The 25,040-nt window shown below is 39.4% G+C and overlaps 1 protein-coding gene across 1 annotated transcript in view; it reads right to left on the bottom strand.

Annotated features, from left to right (window-relative positions):
* The window catches only part of prkcg (protein kinase C, gamma), a 74,343-nt gene extending 49,861 nt beyond the window's left edge, over positions 1–24,482 (bottom strand). Inside the window, exons 1-4 of the mRNA XM_020927935.2 lie at positions 24,247–24,482; positions 6,071–6,102; positions 5,884–5,966; positions 1,361–1,472 (exon numbers count right to left, since the gene is read on the bottom strand). Of these exons, the coding sequence (XP_020783594.1) occupies positions 1,361–1,472; positions 5,884–5,966; positions 6,071–6,102; positions 24,247–24,482 (463 nt within the window). The remainder of the gene's footprint in view (positions 1–1,360; positions 1,473–5,883; positions 5,967–6,070; positions 6,103–24,246) is intronic.
* Positions 24,483–25,040: the final 558 nt, after the last annotated feature.

The raw sequence follows: 25,040 nt of genomic DNA, 5'->3' as shown, positions 1-25,040 counted from the left end.
AACATCAATGTATTTTATTGGTTTTATTTATTTGTTGCTATTCTATGGTTTTGCTCTTATTTTATTTTACTGCTTTTATTAATTTAAGACTAGTATGATTAAATCTGAGTGCTTATTTTATCATTATATTACTATTGTTGTATTAGTATGTAGTTGTGCAGCACTTTGGAAACTGTTTGTAAAATGTGCTATATAAATAAAGTGAATTGGATTGAATCATCAGAGCAGAGAAGTTATATAATGCACTTTTAACTTTTAATGGTTATACAAAATTGATTCTTGTGAGCTTTAGGCCATGTTAGAATATTGTTACCTCCTCAAAAAACATTTCTTCTACATCTTTCAAGCTCAAAATGCTCTGTTCCACCTTGTCATGTTCAAGTTAACACATACCGTCCAAAAGATTCTAGTGAAGGTGTATGGAGTTTAAAAACACAGTGAAGCACTTCCTGTATTACCACATGACATCACAAGGTGGAACAAAGTGTTTTCTGTTTGAGAGAAGAACACACAGTTTAAATATGCAGGGTTTCTGTGAATAAAACAAACCCCACGTATTGTTTTTGGTTTGTGATGAGGAAACATTAAAATCTCTAATCAGAAAATGGTGTAATAATGGCCCTTAAAAATAAAAACTGTAATTTGATTTAGTTTTCTTATTACAAATAGTTCATCACAATAGTTTGTTTGACAATAACTCACACATTTGTTATGTAAATTATTACCTATTAGGGGTGTGCAAAAATATCAAAATATCAGTATATCGTATCGTTTAATGTGATGATACAGTGTCGATATCGTGTGCTGCTGTATCGATATTTCGGCAAGAGTATTTTTTGGTATATTTGACTAAATTATTTTGTTACAGCTACAGTTTTTGTTGCTTGTTTAGTGGAAGGACATTTTCACTGTTTTGATGATTAAAATGTTTGTGTTTCATATGAACTTTGCACAATAAATGATTTAACAAAGACTTTTAGTATCACAGCCACGATTTAGCCTTTACTTTTCATTGAACTGTATCGAATTGATTTGAAAAAGTGCACTGTATCGAGGTATGTATCGTATCGGCAGTTTCTTAACGATACTCAGCCCTATTACTTATCCAATGCAATCGTATCAATACTGCTTGTTATAACATCTATGCCCCTTTTCAGACGTTTCAGCTGTGGTCATCAGGATAATGTTTGTGCTTCAATTCCATCAAACTGAAAATGGCTTCTGGACGTGAGTGTTGATCGCAAAAACAACGTCCAGATGTCCACTGCTCGTCTCTACATTGAACCACTCCAGGACAAATGAGGGATTACACTGACTCATATGGCCCTTTATAGATACACGTAGTAGCTGTGGTACTTACTGGAGCACTTCATGCCCTGGTGAATGAGCCCATAGAGCAGAGAGCCGCAGTGGTCGCAGAAGGTGGGACTGGAGTATGTGTGGATCTTAAAGGTGTGTCGGCTTTTCAGGTCCTAAAACACAATGAAAAAAACAAAAAACATTTATACAGCAAGGCAAGGACGCTTTCACAATAAACTACAAGTACATGGAAGTAGAAAAAGGATGGTCCATATGAAAAATGTGATATCTAATTCTCTATAGAGATATGGGGCTCTGCTGTTCCAACTATTCCTCACAGTCACACTGAAATATAACAACACTGTGTTATTTGACCTTTCTAGTAGATTAATTGGTAAATAGTCACGGTTTTATATAGTGCTTTTCCAACTTCAGGGCCTTTGCATCAAGAAACCACCTATTCAGTGAAATGAAATGATGATAATTTTATTCGGATGTTTCCATAAATGATAAATTGCATTATGATGTAGTAATCAACAGATACATAAAGGCAATTATTTTACATTGCTCATCACAACTATAATCTCCAAAAATAAAATAAAAAATCAATTCACACTGGAGGAGAGGGGGGTTAAGTGTCTTGCCCAAGGACACAACAACAGGACTCATCTGTGGGAGCTGGAATAATGCTGCCAAACTGTGGGACGGTGGATCTGACTGCTCTACCAAAGATATTTATGTTAAGAGCGAGATTCGAACCACCAAACTTCAGATTAGTGGACAAACACTGCACCAACTAAGTATTCTGATCATACCAGCAATAATTTACAAGTAATAATTTATTTGTTATACATTTAATACAATTTTGGCAATGTTTTAAGGTTGGTAAATTTAAATATTCACTGATTTAGCCGTGTCAAAGTCAAATCAAGGACTTAAACAGACCCACAATAAAGGTTAGGTTAGTGTGGTCGTTATTTGAAAGCATAATTTACATATTCTGCAGATTAAGATTCGTAAATCAACAATTTGTCCAATGAAAAACCTTACCACATGCAAATGATTTAATCCCGTTTTGTCCGTATGCATAGTATACGGCATTAGCTGATATTGCAGTTACAACACTTTGACACTATATTCTGCAGCCCGAAAGTGGAGCAATGTTGAGAGTGGTATTTATGGAGAATCCAATTACATTTGTCCAGTGGGGAGTGTGACTGTACAATGTGCCATATGAATGGATGTAATGATGAATCATGTTTATCACTCCACAGCTCTGCAGAGCCCATCAGCACTCAGCCCCACACAGACTGCAGAGCTGCACTATGCCTGGAGTACAGATGACATCACATTTACAATATGGTGTACGGCCAATAATATGAGATACAGATGGGGGCAGCTAAAATGAATACAGTTCAAATGCAGATTTTTGGTTTGGTTTGCAAGTTCAAATGATCTGGTTCAGCATTTGTGGATTTGCCTTTCAGATATTTCTCATAAAGCAAACCATACACAGGAATCAATTGCTGGGTTTCAGATCGCATCTCGGCATTCTATAAGCGAAAAAGATTGAAAACAGATGGGAACAGCTAAAATGTGTATGATTTAAATGCAAATTTTTGTTGCAGTGCAGTGAGTTTGTAGTAAATAACAGAAATGATCAGATTCAACATTTAACTTTTGGATATTTTATAGGAAACATCACATTCTGTCATCTAAAAATCATCTCAAATTCATGCATTTCAGACAAACAGCTTCTCCCTGATTTGAAAGATTTAGTGAGGACCTTTTCCCACGCAAGACATAATATTTTGATCTGAATTGCTTAATCGCTATGACCACAGAGGACGGTTGCAATAGCCTGAAACCCATGAAAAGGTTAGATCTGGCTCTTGCCCCCCACTTGAGACTATTTTGACGTCATTGACTTCTCGAACACGAACACAACCTATAGTGTCCCGTCCCCTCCTACCCTCTGTGGGCCGGTCACATGGTGCGCGCATGTACGTTACCCTTGACCGCTCTCCTCCTGCTCGCCTCTTTACAGGCAGCAGAGGACAAGTATAAATGGAAAGCTGTTGGTGCGATGGGTGTTTTCAGATTGTAAACTGTGTTAATGTTGCTCTGTCAGATGGAGGACAAAAGGTAGTATTCTCCTGTACTCACTGCATTGTATTTACACGAGAAATATACATGAAAAAGGAAATTACACAAATGTTATGAAGAGCTCTAGCTTCCATACTTGGGAATAGGTCCAGTGTAAATAATTAAAACCACATAACACAATCTGGAAGACTACAGCTGACTCGTCTTTGTATATTGCTGAGTTCATCACAACATCACAACATTGTAAATACAAATAATATTTCGTACAGATGGGCGCAGCTAAAACTAATTCATATTGTTAATCCAGATTTTTAGCAAGTTCTTCAATCTAGTCAAAATATAAAGTAAGAGGTTCAACATTTGTGTATTTACCTTTTGGATATTTCATGGAAAAGTACAACGTAATTAATAGTTAAAACTGTCTCTTGTCGCCCATCTGACTGAGAGTACTGAGAATATCTGAAAAACAACAATAATAAGTCCTTTTTGCTCAATAGAGTATAAACAGGCGATATTGCAAAAGGAGCAATTAGCAGTAAAAAATAGACCCGTGTGCTCTCTGCATAGTAAACCGTTTGAAGTGACTGAACTATGGAAAAAGGTTTCTCAGAGCCAGCAGTGAGTTGGGGCTGATACTAACGGTTTGAATTAACCTTATGGCATTCAAATTATCTATCTCCATAGAGACAAGCAGTTTACGCTGTCAGTCAAAGTTGCAAGTCAGATCTGTGGAGAGTTCGCTTACAGTTTTTTGTGCATTAGAAACACCTATAATTGAATAAATTTAAATAAATCAGTTTCACACTAAACTTTAAACAAAAAAATAACAAACTTATTATATATGTATTATCTTTTTCTTTTTGTTTTTTGGTAGAGGGGCCATATCACAATTAAAGTGCCCATATTACACTATTTTCTGAGTTATGTACAGTATTTTTTGAACTATAAGTCACACTTTTTTCATGGTTTGGGCGGTCCTGCGACTTATACTCCGGTGTGACTTATATATTAAAATTTTCACACTGACAGCCTCGAGAGGACACTCTAGTCTTGTGTGCCAGTATCTGCTGCTCCTATTACTCCTGTACCACTGTCACTTCACTCTACTGCGCATGTCTCCTGTAGAAAAAGCCGCTGTCCTGCTGCAAGTAGTGAAATATGCAGCTGAAAACGGTAATTGAGCAGCAGAAAGAAAGTTTGGAGTGAGTGAGAAACTTGTGAGGGACTAACGAAAAGCAGAGATGGAGAATACAGCCTCACGGCAAAAGGGTGGGTGCACTAGGAAACTTTTCTGGAAGTCACTGGATGGATCGACAAAGGCTGGACTTCAGTGACACCGAAACCATCCTGTCGAGATTCATAAAGGTCGGAATAATTCTAACTGGAACTGATACTGAGTCTGACAACAGCTACACAGAAGTGGAAGCAGCGCTCTGTTTACCTCTGGAAGTTGTGTAGTGACACAGAGGATGAAGAATTCAATGGATTTAGTGATTTGGAGTGAGATGGAGAGTTTGGTAAACTTGTTCTGTTCTGTTGTTTACGTTATAGTTTATCTGAAGAACTGTTCATATGTTACATTAACAGCCTGTTGTTCTCTGTTCTATTGTTTTTACTATAACTTGCCTTTCAAGACAAATGTCGGTTCCTGGTCTCTGATTTTATCAAATAAATTTCCCTCAAAAAGTGCGGTATATAGTCCAAAAATACAGTAAGTATAATGTTGTTTCCTTAATCAAAAACATACCTAGAATTGTGTTTTGTTTCATTCCCACATGTTTAACACACAAATTCTGCATATTTAGAATTCTCTCACACAGAAAACACTCTGTTCCACCTTGTGACCTGGTAATACCGGAAGATCTCTACTGTGTTTTTAAATGCCATTTACCTTCACAACAATTATTTGGATAATTTCAGTACAGTCTCTATTAAACAAAAGGTAAAAGGCATCACAAGGTGGAACAAAGCATTTTGAGCTTTGGAGATGAAGACAGACTAATAATAAAGGTTTACTCAGACATGTGTGAATGAAACAAAACACTACTCTAGCGTGTTTTTGATGAGGTAACAACATTATAACACGGCTAAACTAAACTCAAATTACTGTAATATCGCCCCTTTAAATTTTCTATTATTAAACTGCCCTAATTGATTTTTTACTCTTCCCAACTCAATTAAAAATAGTGATAGAATTTCATGATGTCATCTGAAACGTCGCCTATTTTAAGAGTTACCCCGACTGTCACCTCTCGTGCCCCTCCTCCCTAAATCTCTCTCTCTTATGTTTCGGCCTTGTAGCTGACATGTCATGATTGCGCGTCACGGTTGAGTTACACCCGTGCTCGCTGACGGATGACTCATTGGCACCTATCGGCGGCACGAAGCAGCTGGTTAAATATAATGATGATGACACATAGGACTTGATAAATGGCGTGTATAGGAGGCAGAGGTGTAAAGAGTGATAGATCGGCTCACATCTGGTCTGGGCGCTGTCACCGAGCCGGGGCAAGTGAAGGTCACAAACTCGTGGCATCTTTTGTGCACGACGAAACTGCAGACTGCGGAGGAAAGAGGAGAAACAAGGAGAGCGGGTTTACAAAACACGGCCGGAGGAAATGGAATAGTGACAAACAGGAGGCTAGGGCCAAAAGTGGATATCTACCTTGACATTGGAATCCTTGTTTGCCGATGCCCCTGAGAGAGAGAGAGAGAGGGGGAGAAAGAAGAGAGAGAAACAGAAGGCATAGAGCAGAGAGAAAGAAAAGGGGGGAGCGAGAGATGGTGGCAGAGAGAGGAGAAAGAGTGAGAGCAAGGGCAGATGAAGGGAGAGAAGGGAGATGAGGAGAGAGAGAGGGGGTAAGAGAGAATGAAAGAATATGAATGAAAAAAAAGAGAGAAGGAGATTGGGAGGGAGTGGAGAGTGGAGGAAAGAGAGAGGGGATGTGAAGTGGGGGATAGAGGTGAGAAGAAGATAGAGAGAGAGAGAGAGAGAAAGGATATGAATGAAAAGAAAGAGAGAAATTCGGAGGAAACGGAGAGAGGAGCAGAGAGAGAGAGTGAGGGAAAGAGAGGAGGATATGAAGTGGGGGATAGAGGTGAGAAGGAGAGGGAGATAAAGAATATGAATGAAAAGAAAGAGAAAGATAAATTGGGAAGAGGTGGAGAGAGGAGCAGAGAGAGAGAGTAAAAAAAGATATAAATGAAAAAGAAAGAGAGAGAGATTGGGAGGAAGTGGAGAGAGGAGCAGAGAGAAAGAGAGAGAGGGAGAGAGAGAGAAGAAGAAAGAGGAGGAGAGAAGGAAAGAGACAGAGAAAGCATATGGATGAAAAGAAAGGGTGAGAGATTGGGAGAAAGTGAAGAGAGAAGCAGAGAGAGAAGGTGATGTGAAGCGGGAGAGAAAGGTGAGAAGGAGAGAGAGAAAGGGAATGAATGAAAAGAAAGAAAGAAAGATTGGGAGGAAGTGGAGAGAGGGGGCAGAGAGAGCAATGTGAGGGAGAAAGAGGAGGATGTGAAGTGGGGGAAAGAGAGAGAGATTGGGAGGAAGTGGGGAGAGGAGCATAGACAGAGAGTGAAAACAAAAAAGAGACAGACAACAAAGTGGATCGAGAGGGAGAGAGGAGAGGATGCGGAGGAGGAGAAGGAGAGAGAGAAAGGGTTATAACGGACAGAAAGATAGTGGCAGAAAGATGAAGAGAGAAGGGATTGAGAAAGAGAGAGAGAGAGAGTAAAAGAGGAAGTAAACAGAGAGGGGGAGAGAGAAGAGGGAGACGAGGATTAAAACACAAAACGTTTTTATGTGCTGCCAGTGGAGTATAGGTATTGGAGAAAATGACAGAGACACGACAATAGCTGTGGGTGCAATAGCTGTTACGGGAAAATCCATTGTCATCAAAATGTGCCCAAAACACTTCTGCTCAGAATGATGTTTTTAACCCAACCATCAAGCCTCAAATACAGTTCAAGTTGGAAACAAAAGATGATCAAAAGTTTCTGTGTTTCTCCTGCATCATTCTGCATTCAGTCCGCACAGAGTGAAGGAACCACAGCATTGATTTTAACTGTGCTGAAAAATGGCCTTTCAATTTCTTATGCAGCGAAAATGTAAACTGCATATGTAAATGTCTGTCACAAAATACCAACACAGAAATACAGTCTAAATATGAAAGTAAATGTGTACTTCAGTGTGTAACTTTTCCACTGTATGGCATTAAATAAACCTCTTTATTGGTCCAAAAAGTATTTTTAAAAAAAGCCTCCATAGACAAAACCTGAACATGGTCTGGATGTGCTATCTGCGTGTTTCCATACAGATAGATATTAGGCTACGTTTACACATAACCGGGTATGTTTAGAAACGAATATTTCCCTCCGTTTTCCAAAATAACATCGTGCACATAGCATCGTTTTCAAAAAAGTTTTCGTTCACATCATCCCACATAAATACACCTTTGAGCGCCATCATAAATACGCCAAGTCTTTGGACGGCACCTGGATTAGATTCAAAACTGTAGCGTTTATTTCATTCCAGTTGTAAGTATTACTGTACTCAAAAATATTTTTAAAACTTGCATTATGGAGCGGGCTCACCTCTCTACAGACATGTTTAAGAAGTGGCAAAATTGCTGACCTCAGAGCCTCATTCGTCTCTGGTCATGGATATAAAACATCAAGCTGTGTGTGCAAATGCAAACACATGAAAAGTGTCTGCACCAGAAGAAATATGAATGCTGCTCTGAATGTTTCCATGATCATCACCATCAGAGCAAAAGGGAAACATTGGTCACACTTTTGGCACGTCAGCTCCTAAAACTCTGTTTATCTCACTTTACATGCAAATGCCAAACTGTAGTTTTCCCGAATCTCCACTCTAGCCGGAGTTTTTAGAAAGATTCGTTTTCAGAGGCGACTTCACTGTTTGCAAGTAAAAGATGGGTACAAACAAAGGGAAATGTCTCAGTTTTTAAAAATACCCATGTATATGTAAACGGGGCCTTGATGTCACACTGTGGAACCATCAGCGAAGCAATATCATCTCCATGGAGACAGGTAGAAACAGGTGTAATTTTACATAGTGCCTCAAATTAGTCTGTTTATATTTTCGCTGTTTGTTATTATATTATATTGTGATGTGTCAACTACAGTGTTCAAATAACTTCCCTTGTTGGATCAATAAAGTTTGTCTAAGTCTACGTCCTTCATCTAACCTTCTTCTCTCCATGTCATTCTTTCCACAAAATTGCACAAACTTAGCTATCTCCATGGAAACAAGCCAATTACTCCCTCAAACCAAGCATTTTTGGATATAAAAACACCAAGAACTGAATAAATGAAAGATAGATACTTTTATACTAGGGATGTCATAATATATCGAATTGCAAGGTTTTTCACTTGAAAGTATTAAAAAAGATGTACCTGCATAGGCCATGATACTTTACTTACTTTACTACATTGTAAAGTAACTGTTATTAAGCATTTTAAATCTTATTTCTTTGGAATATGGCAGCAATGATCCACACTCAAGACAAGGTCAAGGTATTTAAAAAGGAAAAAATAGTGTATGTACAATTCTGTTAACCTCCCCAAAATATCGCAATAATTATCATACTGTGAGATTTGGATAGTCTCACAATACGATATCGTCACGGTATGAACCTCATGGTACAATATTTATTGCGATATCATGGGAGAGCTCACGATATGGTGGGAATGCTCATGATTAGGGATGTAACAATATCCAAATCTCTCAATACGATATTTTCACGATATACATCTCACGGTACGATATTTATTGTGATATTTTGTGGAGGCAACAAAACTGTTAATATGCTGTGTTTTCCTCTTAAAATTCTTTGACAAAACTTAATCCAAAGAGCTAAGACTTAAAAATGCTTAGAACTGTTATTTCTTCATGTAGTCTGCACTGAAATGGAGCAAAGGATCATGGTGTGTATTTCCCTCTGTCTTTTTTTAGCTATTGCTGCACCATAATAGCCTGATTCATCAGCCGGTTTAACTTTGTATAAACCGTCTGACTTCGCAGCATTAGAATTCTTTCGTTCGACGGTAGGCAAATACTTTTTTTATTTAACCAATCGCTGCAATTTAGTCATGACATATAGTATGTAATGTGCTTCTAACGGGGCTAACTGGTATATTAAGCTTTTCCCAAATCCCGTAGGAAGAAGAGCAATAATGTCTTTCACCTTGAAACATTCACCAAACATTCTCTTTGTTCCGCCTTTAAATCCTCGATCTCTGGAATTGTTGTCAACACAGAATGAATGGCTCTTCGCTCATTGGCTGGTGCCCGAATTCACACTTACAGGGTTTTTGTGAACCGTCTGGTGTATTCCGATTCCTAACCTAGTTGCTGGAGAGAAATGAAATTTAGCGGAGGCACTAGGTGGCCAACTCTTAATTTAAGCAAAGAGACTTTTAATTCGATATATTGTGGTGGTCCACGATATTATTGCGAGAACTTTGACGATACGATGTCACGATAGTTTGGTTATTGTGAAGAATCCCTGAGTTGTCCAGGTAGAATCCATGGCGAGGTGAAAATTCAGTTTGTCGACTGGACAAAAGTAAGTTTGGTTGAAGACGTTTCGCAGCTCATCCAAGCTGCTTCTTCAGTTCTGGTCAGACGCTGGTGGACACTTCCTTATATCTGTCTGCAGAGAGGAGCTAACTACACTGAAACTAACACACCTGCTGATTATTGTTACATCCCAAATCGTTACATTCCTAGTTTATACCATACGGTGAAACAATCCAGGCAAAGCAACAACATTTCCATGAGACAAGCAGGCGATAGACCCTCCCCAGAAAAGTTCCATAGTGCAGCTTTAAAGGTGAACTGCGTAACATTTCCACAGGTTCCACAGTATAGATTAAGCACATTACTGTTCAGATCTGTGGAGAGTCACCCCATTCACAGACAGAATTTTGTATTTTTGAGCAATGGAAACACATGTAATGAATAAATTACAGGTGAATATGTTTAATGTCATAACATGGCAAAACCAGAAAAGTTCCATAGTGCAGCTTTGTACTCAATTCCCTCCCCTCCCTCCCTCATTCTTATTCATGGACACTGGAGAGTATATTCACACGCAGCCACATGCAGCGCCCAACACAATTACTCCAGTTTGCACCGAGCGCTGCTGACTAGCTTCCTGCCTCTCCTTAGAGCTGTAATTGAATAATTAAAGCCATTGATTGACTAAAGGGTCCACTCAGCAGTAGCCTGTCTGTTCACGGATCAGCTTTTTGATGAGAAGCTTTAGAGAAATCAGAGAAAACAAGAGACGAGTTCAACCACCACAATCGCAAAAGACAAGGTTTAAACTGACCATAATTACTCATCATGCTTTGGTTCACCATCTGGCTCAGGAATAATTGAAGATGTTTCGCAGAGAGTAATCGCATTCTTCATTTGTATTCAACACTCAAGTCTCCATCAGGATTGTTCTACTTCCTGCCAGCAGAGGGCATAAGAGAGCCAGTCAGAGATAGCGGCAGCCTGACAGCGCGTTCACCATAGACCCTGCAGTAAATATGACAGTGGATTCAGTGGGAAAGGCAGGACTGTGTAAGATTCAATATTGTGTAGTGGTGACCTCTGTCAAAACAGTAGCCATCACAAAGTCTCGCATCCTCAATATGAAGCCTGCCTGAGTGGATAATACTTCCTTGTCATGTCCTCTGTCTCCTCGTCCCTTGATTTCAGTCCCTCTCAACATTTAAAGGCTACAAGTAAACAGAAATAACAGTCATTTCCACTACTGCAGTCTTCAAATCACTACAGCTAAGGTGGATTACTTAAAGCTGCACTGTGTAACTTTTCTGAAGGAGAGGAAGCCACCTGCCACCTCCTTGTCTTCGTGGAGGTGTCGTACGCCAAGATGTTCCACAGTGTGCCATCAAACTTATCTACATATCTACACAGAAACAACCAAGGCCAATTTACAGATCAGACCTGTGGAAAGGCGAGAACAGTAACAGTAAGAAAGAATCATTTTCAAGATCGCTTTGAGTACTAAAAATATCTTTAATTGAACAACACTTTATTTTTAGGGTACACATCTAACTACCTGCTGATTACCATAGTTGTAAATGGTTAATTTGTCATTAATTAGTATTTATTTAGCGATTATTAATGTTGAATAAATACCTACCCTTAGACGCTTGCAAACACTTTCCTATGAATACACTCCTTATTACTGCTTATTAATACGATAGTAAGTCATTTTTGTCCATGAATTATGATTCTAATAAGCTTTTGGCACAAATATGTACAAACTACATTTCTTGTGGTACTAGTCCTTAACAACACTAGTTTATTAAATTATAATGTAAAAAAATGGCTTAGTATCATATTAATATGCAATAATAAGCAGTGTATTAATAGGAAAGTGTTTGTAAATGTCTAACTAATAGCAGAATAAGCTTATGAGGAATTAAACATTAATAATCGCTGAATAAATACTAATTAGCGACAAATTAACCATCTATAACTACACTAATTAGCAGGTAGTTAGATGTTAGTAAGTGCACCCTAAAATAAAGTTTTGTTCTCGCCTCTCCACAGGTCTGATCTGTAACTTGGCCTTGCTTGTTTCTATCTACATATCTACATAGAAACAAGCAACGCCAAGTTACAGATCAGACCTGCGGAGAGGCGAGAACACTAACAGTAAGAAAGCATCATTTTCAAGGTGTTTTTGAGTACTAAAACATCTTTAATTGAACAAAAGCAATTGGTAACACTTTATTTTAGGTACACTTACTAACTTATCTAACTACCTGCTGATTAGCATAGTTGTAAATGGTTAATTTGTGATTAATTCGTATTTAATTCCCCATATGCTTATGCGTATGGTTTAATGTGATGATACAGTATCGATATTGTGGGCTGCTGTACCGATATATCACCAAGTGTGTTTTTTGGTATATTTGACTAAATTATTTTGTTACAGCGCTACAGTTTTGTTGTTTGTTTTCTTGGAAGGAAACTCATTTATGTGACACATTTGACATTTTTCACTTTTTTGATGATTAGAATGTTTGGGTTTCATATTCAGTTTGCACAAGAAGTGGTTTAATAAAGACTTTTAGTATCACAGCCATCATTTAGCCATTATTTTTTTTATTGAATTGTATCGAACTGATTTGAAATATATCATATCAAACTAAAAGTGCACTGTATCGAGGTATGTATTGTATTATGGCCTACGTATCGAGGTATCGTATCGGCAACTTCTTAATGATACCCAGCCTTATTAGACATTTACACTTTCCTATTAATACACTTGTTATTATTGCACACTATTACGATACTAGGCCATTTTTGTATATTAATTATGATTTTAATAAACTAGTGTTGTTAAGGACTAGTACCACAAGAAATGTAGTTTTGACTTATTTAATTCATGGACAAAAATGACCTACTATCATATTAATAAGCAGTAATAAGGAGTGTATTCATAAGAAAGTGTTTGTAAATGTTTAACTAATAGGAGAATAAGCTTATGGGGAATTAGACATTAATAAGTGCTGAATAAATACTAATTCATGACAAATTAACCATTTATAACTATGGTAATCAGCAGGTAGTTAGATGTTAATAAGTGTTACCATGCAATTAAAATGTTGGAACATTCAAGACAAAGCGAAACAACTCTATGGAGACAGGCAGGTGGCGGACTCTCCACCAAAAAGGTTCCACAGTGCCTCTTTAAATAAGTGGCCTTGTTAGTGCTTTCTGATTGTGTAGCAAAAATTATCATACCCTTAATAGTGGACTCAAAATAACCCACACTCCACAGTCAAAGTATTCTCCATGGGTGTACACTACTTTCTACTAACTGGCTTAATAATGACTGAAAATAGAGGACTTTCTTATCACTTCTGTTTGAAAATGAATAAGCAGATTTTCACCGCAGTGTTTTCCATTGACAAAATATTCTACCTTTTGAATATCTTGAATCTTGAGTAATGGCACCGCTTTCTTAAACTGTTGTAAAAAAATATAATTCTAGTTCCTTTTATTTATGCAGGGAGAGGAGGCGCTGAACTTTGAACAAGTTTTGGTTTCATGTGGATAGGCCCAATTACAGAGTTTTAATTGCAGTGATATTAACCGTAAACCAGGTCAACAAATCTGCAATCTGAAAGTTAAAGTGTAGAGTTTTTCATTTTTAATTATTACTTGGCTTGGTTCAGTGGAATGGTACCTGCTGGAAACTCCTGAACTGAACATACTTTTACTAGTCTAACCATAACTAATATTTAGTTTAGACCAGGGGTGTAGTTGGCGTGGTATGCGGGGTTACGCCATCCACCCACTTCTCCCGATGAGAGACATAAAAAAAATAACAAATATAAAATAGCTACAGCTTAAATGCCAAACTGGAGCTATGGGCAATGGTGAAAACCTGCATAGACTCATGATATCTCCAGTACTGTCCGATAGTGACCTGCGACATGAGGGGATCAGGACTGAACCAGGACTGAATCCAGAGGACTAAACCAGGACTGAACCAGGACTAAACCAAAACTGAACCAGGACTGAACCAGGACTGAGTGTAGGGATGGGCCCGGGGGTGCGCCCGCATTGTCTGTCGGGTGATCGCAGGAGAAAAGACCAGTGCAGAGCTTCGAGCTCCACGGGGCTAAGCACAGCCATCGCCTGATCGCAGACACCCTGCTCCACGGACTCTGGGTTCTCCCTCTGACTCCAAGTCCAAGATTAGTCCTGGTTAGGTCCTGGTTCAGCTCTAGTTTAGTCCTGGTGTAGTCATGGTTTAGTCCTGGTTTAGTTCTGGTCTAGTCCTGGTGTAGACCTGGTGTAGACCTGGTGTAGACCTGGTGTAGACCTGGATTAGTCCTGATTCAGCTCTGGTTTAAACCTGGTTTAGACCTGGTTTAATCCTACTTCAGTTCTGGTTTAGATCTGGTTTAGTCCTGGTTTAGACCTGGTTCCGTTCTGGTTTAGTCATGGCTTAGTCCTGGTTTAGATCTGGTTTAGTCCTGGTTCAGCTCTGGTTTGGTTCAGGTTTAGACCTGGTTTAGACCTGGTTTAGTCCTGGTTTAGACCTGGTTAAGACCTGGATTAGTCCTGGTTTAATCCTGTTATAGACCTGGTTTAGACCTAGTTTAGACCTGGTTTAGTCCTGGATTAGTCCTGGATTAGACCTGGTTTAGACCTGGTTTAGACCTGGTCTAGACCTGGTTTAGTCCTGGTTTATATTTTGTAGGTAATTATGAACAGCGCTAATGTTAATAATGTGATTCTGCAACATTTTGAGTAAACAACATCAAATATTACTGATTTTAACTGAGCTGGCGCCTTTATGTTTATTTGGGGGGGTCAGTGGGCAGAATTTATCACATTCGATGACGTCACGATTTCGCGTACCCCCACTTAAAAAATCCCCTCTACACCACTGGTTTAGACCACTGCTAATATTATGGTTGCTAGGTAACAGTTACCAAATTACCTCAACATCTGTTTCCCGTCTCCAACCAGGAAGCAAGATAATGAACTTCACCAAAATAAAAAAAAAAGGAAAGAAGTAAAACTGGGCAAATTTGCTTTAGTGATTTGAGTAGTCTAACCTGTCAGACACACTTTAAACAGCTAATTCCACTTTTGAATCCTGACCCGTCCTCCAGCTCCATTTTAAACTATTGGGATTCCAGACTGAGAGTTTCATTGATTGGGCAGGACATTAAAATATAATTCAACTAAGTGTCAGAAGTCTGTGTGCTCTCAAGACCAGATAAATGAAGGGGTAGTCTCAGGACATCTGGCATAAAAATAGCAATATATTAGTGTCAAAAAGGATCAAATTATGAAGCTCTGAGGTGGGTAAGGAAATATAATAAAAAAACGTTTGATACTTTGCAGTGACGTCATGCTGGGGAGCCAAAGATGTTCATTTTGTCTTCTTATGTGCTTTAACTTCTTGGGTTCTTTTTAAAGACAAGTGTATTTACCTGGTTGACATGTTTCAGCTGCTGCTACAAGGCATCTTCAGAACTGTCACCGGTGTTGGTGGTGACGTGTTGTATATCAGCTGTTGTTACTTCCTGTAGGTGTGGTCAGCCTGATGGGCTTGGCAGGATTCTCATACTGACCACGCCTCCCGTCGCCCGGTGTTCTCAGGAGGAGGGTGTCCCAGGTGTGTAAAAGGAGGAATGCTCTGTCATCATGGTTAATGCCGTCTGTGCCTCTTTTCCTGATTTCAATGGCCTCCCTGATCCAGCGTTTGAACTTGTTGTTGAACCACCAGGTCCATCAGGCTGACAGGACATAACACCAGCTGATCTACGACAAGTCACCACCAACACAGGTGACAGTTCTGAAGATGGCTTGCAGCAGCAGCCAAAACATTTCAACAAGGTACATACACTTCACTGAATTGTCTTTAAAAAGAACCCAAGAAGTTAAAGCCATGCTGGGGAGGTTCTGCATGTATGTGTATGGTGGACAGCAGTTACCATGGACACACAATGCAGTCAACTTTTAAGATCGTCTGGTAAGTCAAGAAAAAATCCAAAATGGCTTTAATCAGCACATGTTCAGGAGCCTGTGATCAATCCAAGTGTTTATGGTCTTGTTTAAGTGTGACTATGTGATTTAAGTGTGACTATTTGCTAATGTTTGTTAAAACTTGTGATTCTAATTTTATGTGTGAATGACTTGCTTAATGGTGCATTGTGTAACTTTTCTGGTAGAGGATCCGCCAACAGCTTGTTTTCATAGAGATGTTTTTGCTTTGCCTGGAATTTTCTACAGCATGGATTAAACATATCCATTTCAAAATACATAAACAAGCAAGTGATGTTACAAGGCCAAGGCCAAGTTATAAGTCAGATCTGTGGAGAGGCGACTACACCAATGTTTCCCGCAACACTTTATAGTTAAGGTGGCCACCTTGACAATGTACCTCCGACCCATGTGAATCCTCGCAAAACTTCGGTCATCGCACAGAATCTCAGCCTTTCCTAACCAATTTTCTGTCCTTTTAGTCCTGGTTTAGTACTGGTTCAGTTCTGGTTTAGAGTCTAAACCAGAACTGAACCAGGTCTAAACTTTAGACCTGGTTTAGTTCTGGTTTAGTCTTGTATTAGACCTGGTTTAGTCCTGGTTCAGTTTTAGTTTAGACCTGGTTTAGTTCTGGTTTAGTCTTGGTTTAATCCTGGTTTAGTCCTGGTTCCGTTCTGGTTTAGACATGGTTTAGTCCTGGTGTAGTCATGGTTTAGTCCTGATTTAGACCTGATTTAGTCCTGGTTCAGTTTTGGTTTAGACCTGGTTTAGTCCTGGTGTAGTCATGGGTTAGTCTTGGTTTAGATATGGTTTAGTCCTGGTTCAGCTCTGGTTTAGTCCTGGTTTAGTCCTGGTTTAGACCTGGTTTAGTCCTGATCCAGTCCTGGTGTAGTCCTGGTTCATGTGTTGTAGTCTATGATTTATGTTCTGTAGGTGATTATGAACGGCGTTAAAGTTAATAACATGATTCTGCAACATTTTGAGGTAAAAAACATCAAATATTACAGATTTTTATGGCACACTTTGGAACATTTCAGACAAAGCTGTAACATCTCCATGGAGACAATTAATTGGCGGACCCTCTACCTAAAAAGCTACACGATGCACCTTTAACAGCACAAATCAGTTCACCTATTATAGTTCCGGCTAAATCAACTCTTTCTTGCCTGATTGTGTTAAAACAAAGCTCGGATTAAAGTCTAACTTGAGTAACAAAGCTTCAGACAGAGCAGTGCCATCAGTTAGCATCACACCCCAGGAAATATTGACGACAGCAGACAAAGCATCAATAAGTTTTCGGTTTTGACGTGACATGAGGTTTTGAAGAGGCTTTAGTGAAGAAGACAGTGTTTTATGATAACAATGAACTCAATTTCAAAAGTTCAGTTATGTTTGTTTCTAATTTTGTACATAATTGGAGATATTTTTTACCATCAAACTGTGACAGATTTGTAACCTTTTCACAGAGTTGATAAATGCCAGAGAGAAGTAATGAAGAATGTAAAACCAGAAGTCCCCTGAATAATGATGTTCCTTGTATTGGCCATGTTCCTTAGTCTTTAATTAATGTCACAGTCCACCGCGGGGAAGAAGTGAGAGCTCAGGTTGAGGAGCGGCCGCAGTGACATCTTTGTAAAGGAAACTGCTTCAGCCTGAACTAAATGCCATGAATGACCACAGAGCCACAGACAGTTGGAGAAATGTCCCGAGAGTTTCCCTGAGGCTGCTGGCACCTGCTCTGCCCCACATCTGAAAACACGCCCACCATATGTCCACCCCGCGCCCGCTCGCCCGCTCATACTGTGAGCTACAAAGTCATCTCCGCTTACACAACAACGCTGTTACGACGCACAAACAGACAATGAAGCTGGAGGAGTGTGAGTATTCTGTGTGCAGACTGTAGGGGGAGTAGTGAGCAGGATGGCGGGATGAGTAATAGCAATAGACGTTTAGGAAGATGCAATTACAACTTCCCAAGCCCAATTTTTTCATCTAAATGTCATTGTAGAGTTCTGTTATGTTCAGCTAATCAACAATTACAACCATACCTCAGCTTTCCTAATTTCCCCACTGACACACAACTCCGAGCGCACTGGTTCATGCGATTAGAAGAGATGCCAAATTCAAGATGATTCCAAACAGCACATACATATGCAGGCTTCATTTTACCGCTGATCACATTTACTTCAGTAGGTTTTATCACAGCCGGTTATAATAGATCCATGTTAGGCGAGCCCAGTGTCGGTAACTACACTGGAAGTTGTAAACGCATCTTTCCAAATGTCTTCCTGGTTTGTGATGTAAAAGCGTGAATACAGCCTATTCAACTGATATTACAATATGGGCACAATTAGCAAATTGCAATGGGATTCTTCTGCAAACAACAAATGATCTTATCTTTGTCTGTCAATAAAGCATGTTGACCCTTAGTTTCCCTAAGGTGGAATGCATGTTGGTTTAGCAATTAATATTTCTCAGTACATCTGAAATTTCTCCCTTTTTGAACATTGGCATGTTTAGTCAACTATCTCAATTTTAAACAACAACAACAATTGACAGAAAAATTAGATTAAAAAAAAAAAGTTCAACCCTTGCATAACATATTACACCCAATATACCCTGTTGTACTCATAGAACTATAATCAAATCTGGAAGATGAATCCAAGGTGGCGTTGTATTGTTTTCAGTGGCCTGTGCTCATTGGTGCATGGTCCCAAAAATAATTTTCACTTCCGCATTTGCTTCCTCAATAGGGGCGAGCGCCTCCCACCCGTGTGATGTCTGTAACGTGCACAGCGTGGAGCATTTGGACCAATCAGATCGAGAGGTGCTAGTGCAGAGCTAGAGTGGCTCAAAGCAAAGTTAGGCTAACTCTTACAAAGGTCAATTTTAAGCGCTTTGAGGATTTAATAATTTTAAAAAGCTTATGTTGTGAAAATAGAGAAGAATCCCTACAAATCCGACCTTTGTGAAAGTTGTGGATGCCCTGTCAGCCAAACACGGGCAGTCTGAATTCCCCAAAAATGCATTGTGCTTCTATGGGAGAATTCATTCTGGGGTCAAGCTCCCGGGAGCTGCAGTACCTGGAGCGACCACTAGTCTGTCTGGAGCCGGGGCAGAGAGAGAATGTTTATCCAGTTTTTATTATAGATCCATGGTTATACTATGTAACTTTTCTGGTGGACGGCCCCCCATCAGCTATGATTTTGCCTGGAATGTTCCACAGTATGACTTTAAACACATTTATATCCATAGAGATGAGCAGGTGAGTCTACGAGGCTGCAGAGAGACGAGTCCCTTTACAGTTAGAAAAGCCGACATCATTTTCAAGACCCTTCAAGATGAATGCACAGCAGTTTGATGTCGTACTGTGGTACAATGTATATGAAAATGTTGTTTGGTTCACTTCCATTGTTCATTGGATTATGTGCAGCTGCTTTAAGCCTGAGGTGAGCTACACTCGGGAGGGGGGGATTGGCAGTCAAGTGCAGGGTAAATACTCACAGCCCATTCAAACACTAAACATTCAGTCACTATAGGCAAATGAATCACTCCAACCATACCCGCAATAAAATGTCATCTACCCAGGGCCTAATATTTCACATCATTGACACTTATTGGCTTTTCAAATATGACTTGTTGTGAATGGAGAGCGGATACTTCATTGTAAGAATTGAGTGTCCAAAGTAGGGCAGAACAATATATCGCAAAAAAATCGATAATGCAATATTCACTGACGCACTAATCGATATCGCAGAAAACCTAATGACTTTGCAGTACCACCAAGGTTTTAAATTGACGTTTTTATGAATTAGTAAAAGCTGATTTTATTAATGATTTTCCTCAAATTTAGCATTGATTTAGGCCTGGTTTTGTGTCTGTATAATTTTATTTTGACACTAGTAAAGCTTCCTATCCTCAAAAACATACCTGGAGTTTTGAGAAACACTTTATTAATCTGTCTCCATCTTCTCCAAAAGTTCAAAAACTTTGTTCAACCACTTTTTTTCATGGTTTGGGTGGTCCTGCGACTTATACTCCGGTGCAAATTATATGACAGCCGCTCTAGGGCACTTTAGGCTTGTGTCTCATTTTTCTGGGAATATCTCCTGCAGAAAAAGCCACTGTCCTGCTGGAAGTAGTGAAATATGCAGCAGAAAATGGTAATCGAGCAGCAGAAAGAAAGTTTGGAGTGAGTGAGAAACTTGTGAGGGACTGGCAGAAAGCGGGATTGGAGAACACAGCTTCATGGATACTGGGAGGGTGCACCATGCAACTTTCCTGGAAGTCATTGGATGACAAACCCTGGACTTCAGTGACAACCAAAGTTGCACAGAGTTGCTCAGAAGTGACACTGAAGATGAAGAATTCAATGGACTCAATGGATGTAGTGATTTGGAATCAGATCAAGAGTTCTGATAAACTTATGTTCTGTTGTTTATGCTATAGTTATCTGAATTGTTCATATATTACGTTAACATATTAACACCTATTCAGCCTGTTCTTTATTCTATTGTCATTACTATAACTTTACTTTCAAGATAAAATGTCGGTTCCTGGTCCGCTGATTTTATAAAATAAATGTCCCCCCAAAAGTGCGATCTAGCGAGTCCGGTGCAACTTACATATGTTTTTTTTTCTTCTTCTTTTTTACGCATTTTTTGGCTAGTACAACTTATACTCCGGAGCGACTTATAGTCTGAAAAATATTGTAGTTAACAGCTACCTTTTACCGTTTCTTTAGAAGAGATTAGAAATTGTAGGGCTGGAATTATCCAAATGAGGCAGAGCAGAGTGTGTTCTGTTTGAGAGAAGAACACGGCCTAAATATGCAGGATTTGTGTGTTAAAAATGCGTGAATTAAACAAAGCACAACCCTGGGAATGCTCCTAATGAGGAAACAACATTATAAAAACATAGATCAGAGAATAGCGTAATATGGACTTTTAAGAACTACTGTATCTCACCCATCACAACATTTTCCAATATGGTGCAATCCAAGTCCAAAGGTATGGATGTATAAGGAATGGTATTTCTAAATTGCCCATGGGGAACGAAGTCAAGAGTGAATGTTACATGTTAGCCCTGCACCTAACCAGCATGCGCCTCGGGCTAAATTACACGGGCTTCAGCTCTCCACCGCCCCCTAACTGGAACCCAGCGGCTGAAAACCAGTTGATTGAGATGGGAGATTGGATGGGTGCATGTGTGTAGGTTTGAATAGGCCTGCCCCCACAGTACAGTATATGAAACATGCATAAATATTGACAGTGGAGCCGTGTGCCTTAATTGAGGTCCCGGGGGCGTGCCATGTGCAGAGGTGAGGTTGTAGTGACCAGATGGGGCAGAGTTGGTTGCTAAGCAGTGTGGGTGGTTTCTCCATCTCACACACAAGCAGCAGAGAGAAGATGGAGCAGAGGTTTTCAGAGGAACTGCCTGTTGAATGGTTTTGAGGTAAGAATTTGTTTATACCATCGACTAAAATAATCTGATTTGAATGTGCTGATATTAAAGGTCATGTACCCTACTTTTTCACATGTTATTGAGCGAAATTTTCCTTGCTCAATTACAGATATATTGAAGGGATGTAACAGTAACCGAAATATTGTGATATGGTATTGTCAAAAGTCTCACAGTAATATCGTGGGCTGTCACAATATATCGAATTACAACTTCCTTTGTGTGAATGCATGGTTTTATGGTAGCAACAGCTTATAAAAATCGAAAACAACATATCCCATGATTCATTTCAGTGCTGGCAACATGAAGAAATATGTTTTTTACTTGAATTCTTGATTATGACGGTAATAATTCACACTAAAATATTGTCAAGGTAATTTAAAAACAAAAAAGTGTTCCATCTACAATTATATTCGCAGTAAATATCGTACCGTGAGATTTGGATATCATTACATCCCTAATCAGAGGCGGCGCTACCATTAGGCAAAAGTAGGTGGCTATCTAGGGTCCCCGAACCTGGAGGGGCCCCAACTGACTACCCTCAGTGCCTCTAATGGCCAAATGGAGTAATCAGATTTTCTCTCAATATGACATTAAATGAGAGTAATTTACTTTTAAATAATAATCATGGTAAAAAATTATAATAAACATGTGTAATGATATAAACAAAAATGTAATTGTACTAGCAAAAAAATAAAACTACTTTCAGTTCTGGTTATCTAGTAGGCGACCAAACTATTAAGACAAGTTTCCAATCCACCATAATAATAAATAAACGGAGATGTGGATGTCTCAAGAACAATGGGGAAAAACAGATAATAAATCTATATATAAACAACAACAACAACAGAAAAACAGTGCATTATAGTGAGGGCCCCAAACTCAAGTTCGCCTCAGGCCCCCAAATTGCTGACTCTGCCACTGTCCCTAATGAACTGTATAAGCAGCTCTTTAGGTCAAAACCAGTCAGCTGTGTGCTAGTTGTTGTTAGTATTAACATCACAGCAAAAATTAAGATGCTCAGAATGCATAAGGTAAATGGGGAATCACTTTGGACCACTGCAAACTGTTTAAAACAAATTAGTCCTGTTTTTTGTGTAGAAATAAGAAACAGCGCTGTAAAGACTTTTTCAAATCTCTCCACATCACTAACTTGGCTTGGCGAGGCCCTCTGTTTGTCTCCATGGAGATAGGCAAGTACAATGCCATGCTGCGGAACATCTGGGCAAGTCTTAACATCTCCATGGAAACAAGCAGACAGTGAACCCTCTACTGGAAAAGTTACAAAGTGCCATGTTTTACAATATAAACAGCTCCACTGTCTATCACACATTATATAACAGTGTGATGGATGTGTTATAAATACAATATGCTGCTTTGATATATTCATGTTTTGCATATGTAGCCCTGAGGCGGCTGACATGGACACACTTCCTTTGTGTTGTGTTTGTCTATTTTTGAATAACATAATATACTTATTACACTCTGCTATACTATATATCTTTTCTGGTGAGCAGACTCCACCAGCTTGTCTCCATGGAGATTTTATGACTTTGACTGGAATATTCCAAGATATAGCGTATTCCCTTATTCGTCCAGGAGTGGTTCAGCGTAGGTGCTTCAATATACCGTTATTTCCAGACTATTGAAGCTGCATCAACTAAATTTTAACAACATTTTTAAATTGTACATACATAGGCCACACCTAAATATAAGCCTCAGGTGCCCACGTCTTCAAGAATGTTATCAAGTTCAGGCCGTCTGCTTTTATTGCCTCTGAAAGCTTTTGTCGTCTTTTTGCATTGAGTCACTTCGCAGCTTATAGTCCTTAAATTACGGTAGGTTCAATATGATGTACCAAGCCAGTTCAAGTTCTTAAAGGGACAGTCTGGAATTTTGGACATAGGACCTAATTTCCTAGTGAGTCAGAGTGTTGGAGATGTGTGGAGACACTTTTTTAAATAGTACATCCAGTCCTTGTATTTGCAGAGGTCGCTTTTGCTAGGCTAGTGCATGTCAATGGCCATAGTTGTCCTGCACCCAAAGCAAATCTATTATTACGCCAGACTGTCGATGTGAATGTTTGTGTTGACAGAATAATGTTTGAAATAAAACTAACCTTGCATCACATGAATTGCTGCATGTTGAGGGACTATTTTTTCATATATCAGTCCGCCGCTGTCAAGCATTCTATCAGGAAGTACAACTCACTGCTGCTGCTCGGACATAAATCCTTCAAATGCAAGGTTGGTTTTACTTCTAAAATGATTCTATCAACACAGATATTCACATTGACAGTCTGACATTATAATAGAGTTGCTTCGGGTGCTTTGTGGAGAGGGTAAGACTGTTTTTAGTGGCAGCCTAACTATGGCCATTGATATGCCCTAGCTGAGCACCAATGACCTCTGCAAATACAAGGACTGGATGGAATATTTTTTTTAAAGTGTCTCCACATGTCTTAAACACTCTGACTCACAAGGAAATTAGGTTCTATGTCCAAAATTCCAGACTGTCCCTTTAAGTAATTTTCATATTTAACGATTTGAGCTAAAAAAAACGTTTTGATTGCAAAACAGATGACCACCGATGAAACCCTATTTACACTGAACATTCCACACTATACCATTATGGAGACGGGAAGTGGGAAGTGACAATAAATGCAAGATAGATACATTTACTATTATAATCCAGGGAAAGCAATAACATAAACAGCATAAAGTTAGTGCAGTTAATTGTGTGTTGTGTATTTCCCCGTTCTAGCATTGAATATTATGTTTTGCCATTGTGTTTTACGAGAGTACTGTACATTTACAGCGTCTTACCAGATGAAGTCAGTACAGTGGCTGCAGAAGGTGGGCTGCTTGAAGAAGCGTGCGGTGAACTGGTGGTCTTTCACCTCCACAATGCGCTTGTGCTTGAGCGCCCCCTTCCTCTGGAACACAGGCACGCGGGGAGGGGGCGAGAGGGGCGAGGGGAGGGGAGACGTTCCAGCTGAGGAGGGGGAGGTGGGGGAGGCCAGGTTCAGAGGGGAGAGCATCGGGGAGACCGGGGTGGACATCGCACCTGCTGGAAAAGAGGAGGATAATGAGCGCCGGAAACTAGGCTATAGGAACGAAGCAAGGACACTACACTGCAAAACTATGAGAGAGCTTAACCTTTGTAATTTTGTAGTACTGGTATTTAGACCACTTTATATTCATTTAGTAAACTGATCAAGGATATTTAAGTTATTCCTACATATTTTTGACAGTTTTCACAATTTAGGTTTCCTCGTTTCAGTCAAAAGTAACTTTATTTTCACTATTTTTTCTTTTTTAACTTTTTATTTAGACTCAATAAGTTCAATTTTATCCAAAACTACCACAAAATCCAGACGCTATTTCACACACTATTTCATTTGACTTTTTTGCAGTGGCCACAAGAGAGGAGACAGTTACACTGGTAGTGCACAGGAAGTAGGCTACGAATGAAGTCGAGAAAGCTCCAGAAAAGCGACGCAAAGCACTGCCCAGGCGACAAGTGCGCGTACACTACAGTATGAAACGCTTTACCGATGAAGGAGAAAGAGAGGTTAATTTAAAGCTGGAACAGAACCTTCCTCTGAGACCCACAACTC

This window comes from Boleophthalmus pectinirostris, unplaced genomic scaffold (assembly GCF_026225935.1).
Source record: "Boleophthalmus pectinirostris isolate CB_2022bp ecotype Guang Dong unplaced genomic scaffold, ASM2622593v1 HiC_scaffold_6, whole genome shotgun sequence".
Lineage (NCBI taxonomy): Eukaryota > Metazoa > Chordata > Actinopteri > Gobiiformes > Gobiidae > Boleophthalmus > Boleophthalmus pectinirostris.
This window is presented reverse-complemented; position numbering and strand designations above follow the sequence as displayed.